A 13,303-nucleotide genomic window follows, 5' to 3' on the forward strand; every position below is an offset into this window, starting at 1 on the left:
CAAAACCATTCGATAAAGCTAATATTCTATAAACGAACTGTTGAATTATCAATCTAGCATTAGATGCATCCGGCACCTTTGCAAAACGAATCACACTCCTGTGATATGAATTTGAACCACAATCACAAGGCTACAATAAAATGATTGGATTATTTTTTACTATAGTTTCATGTCCAACTGATTAAACATAGAATTGCAAGAAGAATAATAAAATTAAACATAGATTGCAAGAACATTTTGGTCTTTTTTACTCTTCTCTCACGTCCAACTAATTTTGGGTGCGAAACAAATTTTGGTCTTAGATATATAAAAGCCTCATCATCTTTGTTTAATTTTTTTTTGTAAAAATAGTAATTAAAGCATGAAGAGCATAAATGTGCATACCATCAGTCTTAAATAATCGAGCAAGCTCGTAGATAGAAATAGAGTTAATCCACATAAGTCAATGGGAACCAGAAGTTGCAGAACAGGAAGTCGACGAAGTGCTACTATTCACACAAGTGCTAGCTTGACTGCCACTGACACCGTCGTTTTTTGGCTCCACGACCGCATTGGCCTCAGCACCAGCTGAAGCGGTTGAGCTCCAAGTTCTACGTTCTCTTGTATCCAAGCGTTCCACCATACGCGACACAGTTGCAATTCCAATATTGACTTCTCTCCGGATTTCAGAACCAATATCTGCCACAGAACTATTACGTGAAAATAGCCGCTCCCTCCAACCTCGAGTATTCCTAGCTATAGATTCCTTGTACCTGATTGCAGAATTTTCAAAAAGAAGTACAAATAGTATAATCAGCATCTGTGCATCCTGAAAACTGAGAACATAAGTTAATCTTCAAAACACCTCATTGAGACAGTATTCCAGCGAGATCTCAAAGTTTCTGAACGAGATTGCAACTCAGATGGCCCTGGTCTGTCTTGATTACCAGGAGAAGAAAGACCAGTAGGAGTCCTATATAAAGAATGATTTAGAACATTCCAATGGTCCATGGGAAGGGTATTCAGAAAATAAAAAGGAATAGATTTCCAGGTCAGTAATACTAAAGATTAAAACGCACCTGGGACTTGAACTAGGCCAGCTTGTATTATTAACTTGAGCCGGGAAACCATTAGTAACTTCAGTGGATTCCCCTCCTGGACTAGCAGCTGAAAGTGACGGATTAACAGCAACCACTGCAGGTGATTCATTTTCCCCTACTACGGTAGAGGAAGCAGATACGGAGCCTACTGATGGTGAATTCTGATTAGTAGAGACAACCAAATACTGTGGACTGCCTTGAGATCCTGATCTAACCCGTCCTCTTCTGGCGATATGATGTGCTCTTCCCCTGGTAGCGGCAGCAGCTAAGTGCTGGATAATACGCTCTTCAAGTTCAGCATCATTTTCTCCCGCTGAAAACTGTAATGAAAAATGTATAGTCATTATGAAGAGGGACGCGGAAAAAAACCATCACCTGTTTGCAAATAAATCACATAAAAAGGATCGAAAGAAGTTTACAGGAGTACACACATGTTGCAACTCAAAATCACCAATTGCTGGATGATGAAAAATAGCAGCAGCGTGTACGTGGTTAAGTCTTATGCTCCTTTCACGCTCTACAGCCTCTAGTAGCTCTTGGCTGTCATGACCAAGTCAGAAATGATCACCCTTTCATTTTGTACCACTGATCTTAGCATATTCTGCAAGTTTAATTCGACTAATACCTGGCTAGATCTTTCAAACCAATAGTCTGCCAACACATAGGACACTGAGAGCTTCTCTGACACCTAATTATGCAGTTGAAAAAAAAAACCCGTTAATTTAAAGGGGAAAAATAAATAGCAACAACCAAGACTTTTTTGAGATAAAGAAAGAGCAATGCACACAAAACTAGCTTGCAGAATTAATAAGCAGTGAAGAAAACTCAAACTGATAAACACATTCATTAAACAAGTATAAAAATTACAAGTAAAGAAATCTCATTACTGCAGAAATACCAAAATGGGTTAACTCATAGTACCACTAAATAATCCAATAAAGTTGAATTTCAAAGATGTTCCTCCAAACGAGTGTTCTTTTAATGAACATACTTAGCAAATACATAGTTAAACGGCAAGTTCAGTAATCCGCACAGAACTATAATAGCATAGAGAGCAACAAAGGAAGTACCATTCAAGAATACACTGCAGATGGAACTCGTGCTTGCAATTGGTAACCTGAAGAACAGAGAAATACATAAGACGTCTATTTAACTATAGAGACAACGAAGTAATATCATCAATTAAGAATGCATATATACACACTAAACACCACGCACCGTGGATGGGTCACTTTCGCAAAAGGCCTCGAGACATATGCTGCAAGCATCATCACAAGCATCCTGGATGCCTCCTTCCACAAAAGCCGCAGCTGATGACAAATGGCTCTCCATCTTTGCAGACTCGTCCATTGAAAAACCTAAGTCAGTGGTAAGTACCTCGTTAAATTAGACAAAAGAGCAAGCTATGAATTCAAATGGAAATCAGATGACGGGCGACTAGACGACGACAAAAAAATCCGGAGAAAGAACCATCGCCAAGTTCTAAGAGCTCCCTCGGGAACACTTATATCATATCATCGTAATCGCTACAATCAAGAAGAGAGCAACTTCAAATCAACGAGACCGCTAAATTCACATAAAAAATGGCACTCTAAAACGAGAACCCCATTGTCGTCATCGGCGAAGAACTTAGCAACTTATCATCGTTACCTGCGACCAAACGCCTCGAAATCGGGCCTGAGGAATGACCGCGTCGGAGATCCTGCTATCGGTTACGCAAGCCGACGATGATTCGAGGGGTACCAACCAAGAAACCCTAGAGAGAGATGAGCGGAGGAACCGGGGTGCGGTGGACGGTGGGTTTTTCCGCTCGCGTGTCCTCCTCCTATTTTTATGCAAAGTGTGGGCAGAGAAATGGGGATTGGATATTCGGGTTACTTATTTTGGACCTTTAGTGAACTCACTTTCTGTGTCTACGTAAATCTGTACCCACGAATGGAAGAGGCTAGTAACACCGGAAGTTGGAACCTATTGCTCAGGTAATGATGGGTCTCTCGAATTTAAGTTTCCAGAGAACACCATGAAGAAGGGAAAGCTCTGCCTTTTGACCGGCGGACAGGGAAGGTAAGGAATCCAGCCGAGAGTTTCAATTTATTTATTTATTAAAAAATGTATGTTTGGATCATAATTAATGAATAATTTACTAAATCACCCACCCAAAATATACATTTAATTAAAATATGCATTAATGATTAAAATATGTTATTACGATTAATAACATCCAGATAACAAATTAATAAACTTCCAAATACTAAACGTTCAGATTTCTATCGACCGGTAGGTAAGTTTTTAAAATATCTTTTAATTTTTAAATTATGTATCTATTTTTTATTTTACTTTTACTTTTGTCCTCGAATCGATTGATTTGTAAAAGTAAATCAGTACATTGATTTTTTTTTCAATCGAATGAATTTTATTTTATTTGAAAAATCTATGTTTCTATTAAAATCGGCTGATAAACTTAGAGATTTTGGAATGATATGAAATCAACTTTTATATGTTAGTCTAATTCTCTTGATTATTAAAATATTATCAAATATCAATTTGACCCAATATATTAAGTGCGTTAATTTTTTGAACATGAATTAATTTTTCGGATATATTTATATTAAAAAAATCATTGCTCTCAATATATTAGATGAAATTAATGTTTGATAACATTTTAATAAATAAGAGAACTAGACTAACATATAGAAATTAGTTTCATATCATTCCAAGCTCTATAGATCCATCAGTCAGTTTTGGCTGAAATCGGCTGATGGACCTAGAAATCTTGAAATTACATGAAATCAATTCATATATGTTCGTCTAGTTCTCCTGATTATAAAAATACATTAAATATCAATTTGACACAATATATTGGGATTAGTGATTTTTTTTAACTATGGTCGAATGAACCTAAATAAAATCAATATAAGTTATGATGCGGTGGTAAAAGGTTGTCTATCAAGTATAAGTCAAAGGTGGGACCAGCAACTGACGTGGAGGTCAAAGTCAGGGCAGTCAATACCAGAGAACCAACAGGCTCACCAAAAGTGAGCTGAGCGGAGGTCGACTTCAACTGTCGATCAGGCCTAAAAGATTCGATCGGCCAAGAAGCTCATCTGAGTAGATTGCTTAGCCGATTAGGCAAGAAACAACCTATTGAACTGAGGTACTACGGAGGAGAGAAGCAATTGAGATCGATCGGGCGGGGCCCCCTCCTATATCTCGTAATATCCCTTTAGAAGATAATACCGTTGACAACAGGGTATAGTCAACAGACAAATTATACAATGGATGTTTCTACTGCCATGTCAAGGATTTACATGGTTGTTAAGATATGGTATTAGAGATACTTTTCTGACATATCTTTTCATAGAACGGTTAGTAAAACATGTCCGTGCCTTGGGAAGCATGCACGTCGCCTACTGTAGTACTATATAAATAGGGGAAGGGGGGTCATGCACAAGTGAAGGGATGTGACATTTGTTATTTGTGCTTATGCTCTCATTGCTACTGCATTGCTCTGTCTTCTTTCTATTACTTTAGTGACTAACTTGAGCATCGGAGGGCCAACACCGGAGACCTCTTTCCTGACCCGACACTGACATCTTTTGTGTTGCAGATCGGAGCGGAATCTTCGCCGCCCAACTAAAGAGCCACATCTCCAGCTAGCCTTTTTCACTGTTTTCGGGCAAGATCATGTTCATTCGGCTAAAATCGGTTGATACACCTAGAGAACTTGAAATGAAGTGAAACTATATCTGATCAATTCTTCTAGTTTTTATGATTATATCCATGTCTTCGAACATCAATTTAACCAACTATATTAAAAGTAGTGATTTTTTGAACACGAATTAGTTTTTTAGACATATTTGTATTTAAAAAATTATCGCTCTCGATATATTTGATCAAATTGATGTGTGATAACATTTTATAATCAAAAGAACTAGATAAATACGTAGGAACCGGTTTCATATCATTTCGAGGTCTCTCAATCCATCAACTGATTTTGATTAAAATCGATTGATACATTTTTTCAAACACACGGAAAGAAATCAATTCGATTGACAATAAAATCAATAGATTGATTTTTCTTTTCCAGTTGAATTGATTTGAGGACCATGGTAAAATATCAAGTTGGTACTCAATTCTATAATTTTGAAACGTGATTTGATATTAGTCGCTATTGAATTTGCCAACAAATGACTAGCTTAATTAATCGTCATCAGGTCTAACGTAGTCAATTGCACGATCCAAACTCCACCACCAGAGGAACAACTAATATTTACGATGCAAATTAATATAAAAAATATTTGTTTAGTTAACTTAAACAGATGATAAGGATTTGCAGAGTGCATCCGATTAAACTTGTCGCCAGAACAAATTAAGCACGGTCCAATCCACCTCACGCCATTTCGCAGTCGGCGCTGGTCGCCGCAAAGTACTCCAACCCGTGTACCGATTTATCGTAGGTCTCGCCGTCCGCCCACACCGCGTACGCGTCCTCCCCGTGGATGGCGTCGTCGCCCACCAGCATCTTCTCCTCAGTCAGCCGCAGCGGCACCAACAGCCTGATCAGCAGGCAGATGACGCTGGTGACCACCACGTTGACGGCTAGGACAAAGGCGATGCCGGCAAGCTGCATGCCGACCTGGCGGAACCCGGCGGAGGCACGGCCGTCCTTGATGGCGTACGCGAGGCTGACGTACCTGGGGTCGTCTCCGAAGAAGAGGCGGTTGAGGCGCGGCTCGGACAGCACGCCGGTGAGGATGCCGCCGAGGCTTCCGGCGACTCCGTGGGTGTGGAAGACGGCGAGGGTGTCGTCGATCGTTCTGAGGAAGGGGGTGCGCTTGTGGAGGATCATCATGGTGAACCATGGGATGCTACCGGAGAGCAGACCCATTAGGATGGCCGCCCAAGGTTGAACCAGTCCTATTCACCAATTCACTCACCATTAATTGACTAATAAGAGAAATGTGTGCTTGAAAACAGAGAAGGATGTGACAGTTACCGGCGGCAGGGGTGATGCAGACGAGCCCGGTGATCATGCCTTGGACAGCGCCGATGACGGAGGGCTTGGTGAACACGAACATGTCGAGGCAGAGCCACATGAGCAGACTGGTCGCCGTGCAGAGATGCGTGTTCAAAATGGCGATCGAGGCGTCGATGTTGGCCGAGTACGGCGCGCCGCCGTTGAACCCTGTCCAACCCATCCAAAGCAATCCGGCGCCGGCGAGGGTCAACAGAATGTTATTGGGCGGAAACCTCTCCTTGTCCTTGCCAATTCTCGGCCCGACCTAAATGCATTCATCGATCAATCAAATAACTAACTAATCAATTATATGAAATCATGAATTCAGATATGTACCCAGTAGGCGGCGGTGAGTCCTGCTACGCCGGACGAGAGGTGGATGACGTAACCGCCGGCGAAATCCATGACGCCGGCCTTGAAGAGGAAGCCATTTGGGCTCCAAAGACTGAAAGCGCCGACGGTGTAGGAGAAGGTGAGCCAGAGTGGCACGAAGAGCATCCATGCCTTAAAATTCATCCGGCCGAGCAACGAGCCGGCGATCAGGATGGGGGTGATGGCCGCAAACACGAACTGGAAGAAGACGAGCGTGGCGGCCGGGTACATCCCAGCAAAACCCGGAGCTAGGAGCTGTGCCTGATCCAGCGCAACCGCGCTGGGGCGGCCCCAGAAGGGCAACATCTCCTCCCCGAAGGCCATGCTGAAGCCCCACAGGCACCAACACACGAGCACCGCCGAAAAGGCATAGAGCGCCATGAAGGCCGAGTTCACCGCCCACTTCTTCTTCACGATGCTACCGTAGAGGATCACCAACCCCGGCACCGACTGCAACCCCACCATCGCCGCCGCCGTCAGCTGCCATGAGTTGTCCCCTTTGTTCAGCCACTCCGGCGAAGCCTCGCTAATCGTCAAACTCGACGGCAAAGACATGATCAACTCGTCCAAAACCTCGCTATGTGTTCTTTTCTTCTGATGGATTCGATTTCTCTTGAGGAGGATGAATTTAAATAGAAACGGCTTGCTCTGATGCGGTAAAGCCAGTGCATCGTTCGTTGGAACGAAGGGTTGAAGTTTTAGTGGAAGGAGGTTCAGGGGTTCAAAAATAGAAAATTGAATATTTTAATAGAATATTGGAAGCGTTTCTGACCAAAAAAAAAAAAAAAAAAAAAAAACAGAATCATGCTCTGGATTTTCTAACAAAGTTTAATTAAAATGTCTAATAAGATGTGATAATATTAAATCGAATGTGTTAATTGAATTTATTATAAATATGTGGAATTGTCACATTAATGGTTCCCTTAGAGCCGGTCTTATAGTTATGGAGGAAGATAAATACAGATATATAGTTGAATTTATTGTAAACATGTGGCAATAGGTGATTCGCTCGCCCCAGCGCCCCCGCCAACCTGTCCCTAGGTCAACACGGAGGAGGTAAATCACGGGTGGCTACTAGCCATTAGTGCAAATGGTCAAGACATATAGTGGATTAGATTGTATTAACATGATAAATTATAAAAATGAATTGGTTCTAGTCAATTTTTTTTATTTAGGGATGAATTTGACAATAAAAATAATTCATCGCCAAACTTACTGTACATTGGAAAATTTATGATGATTTATTTTTCGTCCCAAATTTCGTTCCAAAATCTGGAACAATCCATAGATTCGTCCTAGAATCTAGGACGAAATTGATTCGTCGCAAATTTATAGATTTACCAAAAAATTCCATCGCCAAATTTGGGGATGAATTATATTTCTGTTGCCAAATTCGTCACTAATTTTGCAACAAATATTATTTTTGTTATAAAATTGGTGACGAATTTGATAACGAAAATATAAATCGTCCCAAAATTTGGCAACGAATTTGAATTCTTTTATCGTAGAATTTGGCAACGACAAAAATATTTCATCCTAAAAATTTTTGCAACTAAAAAATTATTTAGATTCATCCAAGAACTAATTTCATGTCAATCCGGGATTGTTTGATTCATTAACCAATTTGACCTAAAATCGACTTTGGTAAAAAAAAATATCTAAATAATTAATCACCTGATTTATTCAAAATTTCAACTTCGACACAGAGTAATCGATTCGAACTAATAAAAAATCAATCACTGAAATATGACCTACTTGGTCAGTAAAAGCCCATAAAGACAACCAAAATATAAATCGTTCCAAAATTTGACAACAAATTTGAATTCTTTTGTCGTATAATTTGGCAATGACAAAAATATTTTATCCTAAAAATTTTTGCAACGAAAATATTATCTAGATTCATCCAAAAACTAGTTTCATGTCAATATATAATCGTTTGATTCATTAACCAATTTTACCTAAAATCGACTTTAATAAAAAAAATATATAAAAAATTAATCATCTAATTTATTCAAAGTTTCAACTTCGGCACAGAGTACTCGATGACCTACTTAGTGTAAAAAACCCATAAATAAAAGTTTAAATGGCCGAAGGAAATCTCTCTCGGGGATCGAACCTTTCTTAAGTTTTGAGGAAATTACTACACAAGTTCCCAAATTGTATACCATAGTCCAGATAAACACGAATTATATACAAGTTCTTCTAGTTCTTATAATTATATATATGTTGTCAAACATCAATTTAACCAAATATATTAAGGGACACGAATTAGTTTTTCGGACATATTTGTATTTAAAAAATTACTGCTCTCGATATATTTGGTCAAATTAATGTATTGTAATATTTTTATAATCAGGAGAACTAGACGAATATGATACGGAGATGGCTTGAGGGGTATAGGAGGAAATAGTGTAAGGAGGAAGGGTAATTTCGTCAAATCACTATTTAGGGATTTAGAGGAAGGGGAGACACGGTTCGGAAAGGGTGGCTTCTTCGTGGGGAGGCGTCGCCGTCACAGGAGCTTTCTGTTGGTGCGGGTAGCACTAACGGTCTAACCCAGGTTTTGATGAATGACAAATAGGTTAAGTTAGTTGTGTTGTTGTCTGACACTTTGATCAAGTGTGCAGGAAAAGTCCAGCTAGGTCGACGGGCTGACCGGATAGCTGGCGAGAAGTCGACGGGCTGACCGGGCACGGCTTACGAAGTCCAACTAGGTCGACTGGCCGGATAGGTGGCGAGAAGTCAAGCTGGACGGGCTGGCCGGACGCTTGGCGAGAAGTCGAGCAGGACGGGCTGGCCGGACGTCTGGCGGTAAGTGAGGTAAGTCCGGAGGGAGTTGTGAGGGCGTGTTCGGGAAGGGGACATTAGGCGTCGATCCGGCTTAGATCCATTTCGGATATCTAAGTCGAGATCGTAACTAGATTCCGGTCTCGGAAAGATGGAATCTAAGTCATACTCTTGATGCTAATTTTTATTACTTAGCGTATCTGTAAAAATGTGCTAACAAACTGTGCTGCAGGGTTTATTTGCCTCGGACTAACACTGTTTTGCAGGTAGGGAACAGTGAGGGTCCGGGCGCTCGGAATGGCTCCGGGCGCCCGGAAGTCCGGGCGCCCGGAAGGGATCCAGGCGCCCGGAGGCAAATTTTATCCCCAGGACGACGTTGACACTTGGAGCATGCTGGTTGGGAGTGTTACGTCACACTCCAGGCGCTCGGAGCAGCATATAAAAGAAGCCCCAGGCAGGAGCTTCAAGATATCAGTCTTCTGAGAACTCTGAGTCCAATCACTCTGCTGCTCTGCGCTCCAACAACGTTCACAAAGCTCCGACGACTCACTCCGGCTCTCTTTTTAATTCATTGTTTGTCGGTTAGCTTTGCTTTCTTTCTTTTCATTAGCAATATTTGTACGTAAATTGTAATTATCCGAATTGCTAGTGAATTGCCCAACGAAAGTACTCAAGGAGTACGGGCCTTCGAGTAGGAGTCGTCACAGGCTCCGAACGAAGTAAAAATCAACAGTGTTCATCTCTTTACTTCTTTACTTTTCCGCTGCGTCTTAACTCGAGATTTTCGAATCGATATTCACCCCCCCTCTATCGAATCTAACGGTCTTACAAGTGGTATCAGAGCAGGTACCGCTCTGATTTGGTGCAACCACCAATCAGACAAAGAGGGGGTCTTTTTAAAGAAAAATTATATATCGTTCGTTTTTAAAATAAAACCTTACGCCTTTCGTTTTTTCCCTCCAAAACTGGTTTTGAAAAATACATCGTCATCTTTTCACTATTATTTAGTATAGACAAAATATTACATTTTCAAAAATTTGAGATAATATTTTTTATTAATATTTTAATAATATTTTATTATTTAAAAAAAAAAAATTTGTAGTGAAATATTATTTTTTTTCTAGCACTGCTAATCCATGACCAAGTCTTGGGATTTTGTCTTTGTTTCATTGTGTGCAAGAACAATGTCTTTTCAAGAAGGATGGAACCCCAATGAACCACCACCGTACGATAAAGATTTCAACTACTGGAGGCGAAGAATGGAATACTTCTTAGGAAGCGTAAATATCGATTATATGCTAATATTGAAAAAACCTTCTCAGAACTCGGAGCTGAATAAAAACGTAAGTAAAATTATTTATAATATTTTACCTAACAATATTATATGCAAACTAGAAAAATACAAGAATGCATATGAGCTATGGACCCAGTTGATCAAGCTTCACGAGACGCCAATGGAGCTAGAAGATCAAGTTAAAGTCGAATCCGGACTCGAGTCAGATCCAACGGAGAAGCCTGCTGAATTAGGGGTTGCGCTCAAGGTTAGTAATAATTACCAAAACACCCTTGCTAGTAGTAGTTTAAAATATGTGCATGTTAATTTAGATATGTCTGAAAGATATGTGAAAATAGTATACATGACAATACTTGCGAAAATACCCCTAGGATATTTTCTGATAAAATAAATATAATTAATTTAGAAAATACAGAAAATCTAAAAATAATCAATAAATCTAAAAATTCGAATTTAAACCTAAACAAATTTGAAAATTCGAACAAAAAGGATGACAAGGTCAATATTAATCTAGACTTAATTAATAAATTATTTAATAATCTAGACAATATCAATCTGGAAAATTCTATCCAAACCCAAGATAATTTAATTAACAAAAAATTAAATTTTAATGATAAGACTTATTTAATAAATTCCAGTAATTATATCAACTTAAAAGGTAAAGAAAATATAAGGATAAAATCAAACACTTTGATAAAATCAAAACGGAATTTAACAAACTTAAAATTAAATGTTAAAGATAACAAATTAAACAAAAATAATCTAGAAATTTCAAAATTAACAATTAATAAAAAGCTAAAAGATAAACCGTTAAGAAAATATAATTCAAACAGTTTAGCTAATTCAAATTTAAAAATAAATAAAAACTTAAACTTTAAAAATAAGCTATTAAAGAAAGATAATTTAATTAACTCAATAAAATTGAAATTGAAAGAAAATTCAAATATTAAATACACTCTCTTAAAGAAAGATAATTTGACCAATTTAATTAATTCAAAATTAAAAACTTGAATCTAAATTACAAATTAGACATTAGAGTTTAACCAAAACTTAACTATAATAAACCCAGAACTAAAAACTAAATTAATGGCCAATAATTCAGGGGGAGGTTCCAGAATAGCTGGCACCTCCAAAACTAACCTACCCGACAGGGTAACCCTAACCAACCTACCCGAAAAGGGTACCCCAACCAACCTACCCGACAGGGTAATTAGGACTAGTTAAAGAGGGTTCAAGTTTAACTTGAATCATGGTACTGGTGAAGTTTTTGGATGATAGTACGTTAGGGAAGCTTGGGCATCACATGCCTAGAAAGATATGACTTCGATCTGATGCATTTGGCCAAGTGGAACTGACCGAAGCTACCCTTAAAAGGATCCTAACTAGTTAGACCAAGGTTTAGTACTAAGCTCCGTGGATAGGACTATTCGGAAAACCTCGAAAGGTTGGTTACTTCTAATGACGTCCAGGTGACTCACCAAGCTTAGAAGTTTATCCGAAGAATGCCTATTTGTTGAGACCAAAGCTAAACCTGAATCTAACACAAGCTAAACCAAACTCTGTAATAAAATCTAATTCATCTCACAAAATTATAGGATTCCCTGATTGATAATCTAGATCGGGTGAGATGAATAAGGATCAAATTAATTTTCAAATTAAATTAAAATTAATTAAATTAAAATTCAAATTTTAAATCGAATTTCAAATTAAATTTCAAATTTCAAATTTAATTTCAAATTAAAATTAAATCTCGAATTTCAAATTAAATTAAAATTAAATTTTGAATTTCAAATTAAAATTAAATTTCGAATTAATTAAGAATTAAATTTCAAATTAAAACTAAATTAAGTTTAAAAAAAAAAATATTAAATTAACTTTAAAAATTCTTTTAAAACATTTTTTAAAATTATTTTAAAAAACTCTTTTAAAAATCATTTTAAAAACTTTAAAAAATTCTTATAAAAATTCTTTTAAAACATTTTAAAAATTATTCTAAAAACTCTTTTAAAAATCATTTTAAAAAACTTTAAAAAATTCTTTTAAAACATTTTTAAAAATTATTTTAAAAACTCTTTTAAAAATCAATTTAAAAACTTTAAAAAATTCTTTTAAAAATTATTTTAAAACATTTTAAAAATTATTTTAAAAATCATTTTAAAAACTTTTAAAAATTCTTTTAAACATTTTTAAAAATTATTTAAAAAAAAACACTTTTAAAAATCATTTTAAAAACTTTAAAAAATTCTTTTAAAACATTTTTAAAAATTATTTTAAAAACGCTTTTAAAAATCATTTTCAAAACTTTAATAATTCTTTTAAAATTATTTAAAAATTACTTTTAAACTCTTTCAAAAATCAGTAAAAAAAAAAAATCTTTTAAAAATTAAATCTTTAATAAATCATTTTGAAAAATTCATCTTAAGATTATTGTTCAAATTATTCTTATTGATTATTTAAACTTTAAAAATTATTATTTAGATTTTAATTTTTTTTCCTTAAACATTATTTTAATCTTAAATTAAAACTCATTAAAACTTAATTTAAACTTTACTTTTCAACTTAATTTAACCTAACTGAAAATTAAAACTTAAAAATTTAACTTAAACTTAAAACTTAAATCTAAATTAATCACTGATATTAACTTAAATCTAAAACCAAAACTAAATTGAACTTATATTAATTGTCATTAAATAATTATCATTTTAAAATCCTGTTATAAATCCCTTAAAAATAATAATAATTATAATTCTTTTA

The 13,303-nt window shown here is 36.8% G+C and overlaps 2 protein-coding genes across 2 annotated transcripts; both read right to left on the reverse strand.

The window, feature by feature from the left end:
• Window positions 1-305: 305 nt before the first annotated feature.
• On the reverse strand, window positions 306-2,921 carry LOC122037648 (E3 ubiquitin-protein ligase RHF2A-like). The gene is made up of 8 exons (XM_042597160.1): window positions 2,730-2,921; window positions 2,298-2,437; window positions 2,150-2,196; window positions 1,705-1,767; window positions 1,511-1,619; window positions 1,059-1,399; window positions 845-952; window positions 306-752 (listed from the first exon to the last, which is right to left on the reverse strand). Exons 2-8 carry the CDS (start codon window positions 2,427-2,429, stop codon window positions 443-445), a joined length of 1,110 nt encoding a protein of 369 aa, XP_042453094.1. The 5' UTR covers window positions 2,430-2,437; window positions 2,730-2,921; the 3' UTR covers window positions 306-442.
• Window positions 2,922-5,431: 2,510 nt separating this feature from the next.
• On the reverse strand, window positions 5,432-7,128 carry LOC122010885 (ammonium transporter 2 member 5-like). The gene is made up of 3 exons (XM_042567357.1): window positions 6,433-7,128; window positions 6,076-6,361; window positions 5,432-5,996 (listed from the first exon to the last, which is right to left on the reverse strand). The coding sequence occupies exons 1-3, from the start codon at window positions 7,021-7,023 to the stop codon at window positions 5,470-5,472; spliced, it is 1,404 nt and encodes a 467-aa protein (XP_042423291.1). The 5' UTR covers window positions 7,024-7,128; the 3' UTR covers window positions 5,432-5,469.
• Between the last annotated feature and the right edge of the window lie 6,175 nt (window positions 7,129-13,303).

Source organism: Zingiber officinale, chromosome 1A (genome assembly GCF_018446385.1).
Source record: "Zingiber officinale cultivar Zhangliang chromosome 1A, Zo_v1.1, whole genome shotgun sequence".
Lineage (NCBI taxonomy): Eukaryota > Viridiplantae > Streptophyta > Magnoliopsida > Zingiberales > Zingiberaceae > Zingiber > Zingiber officinale.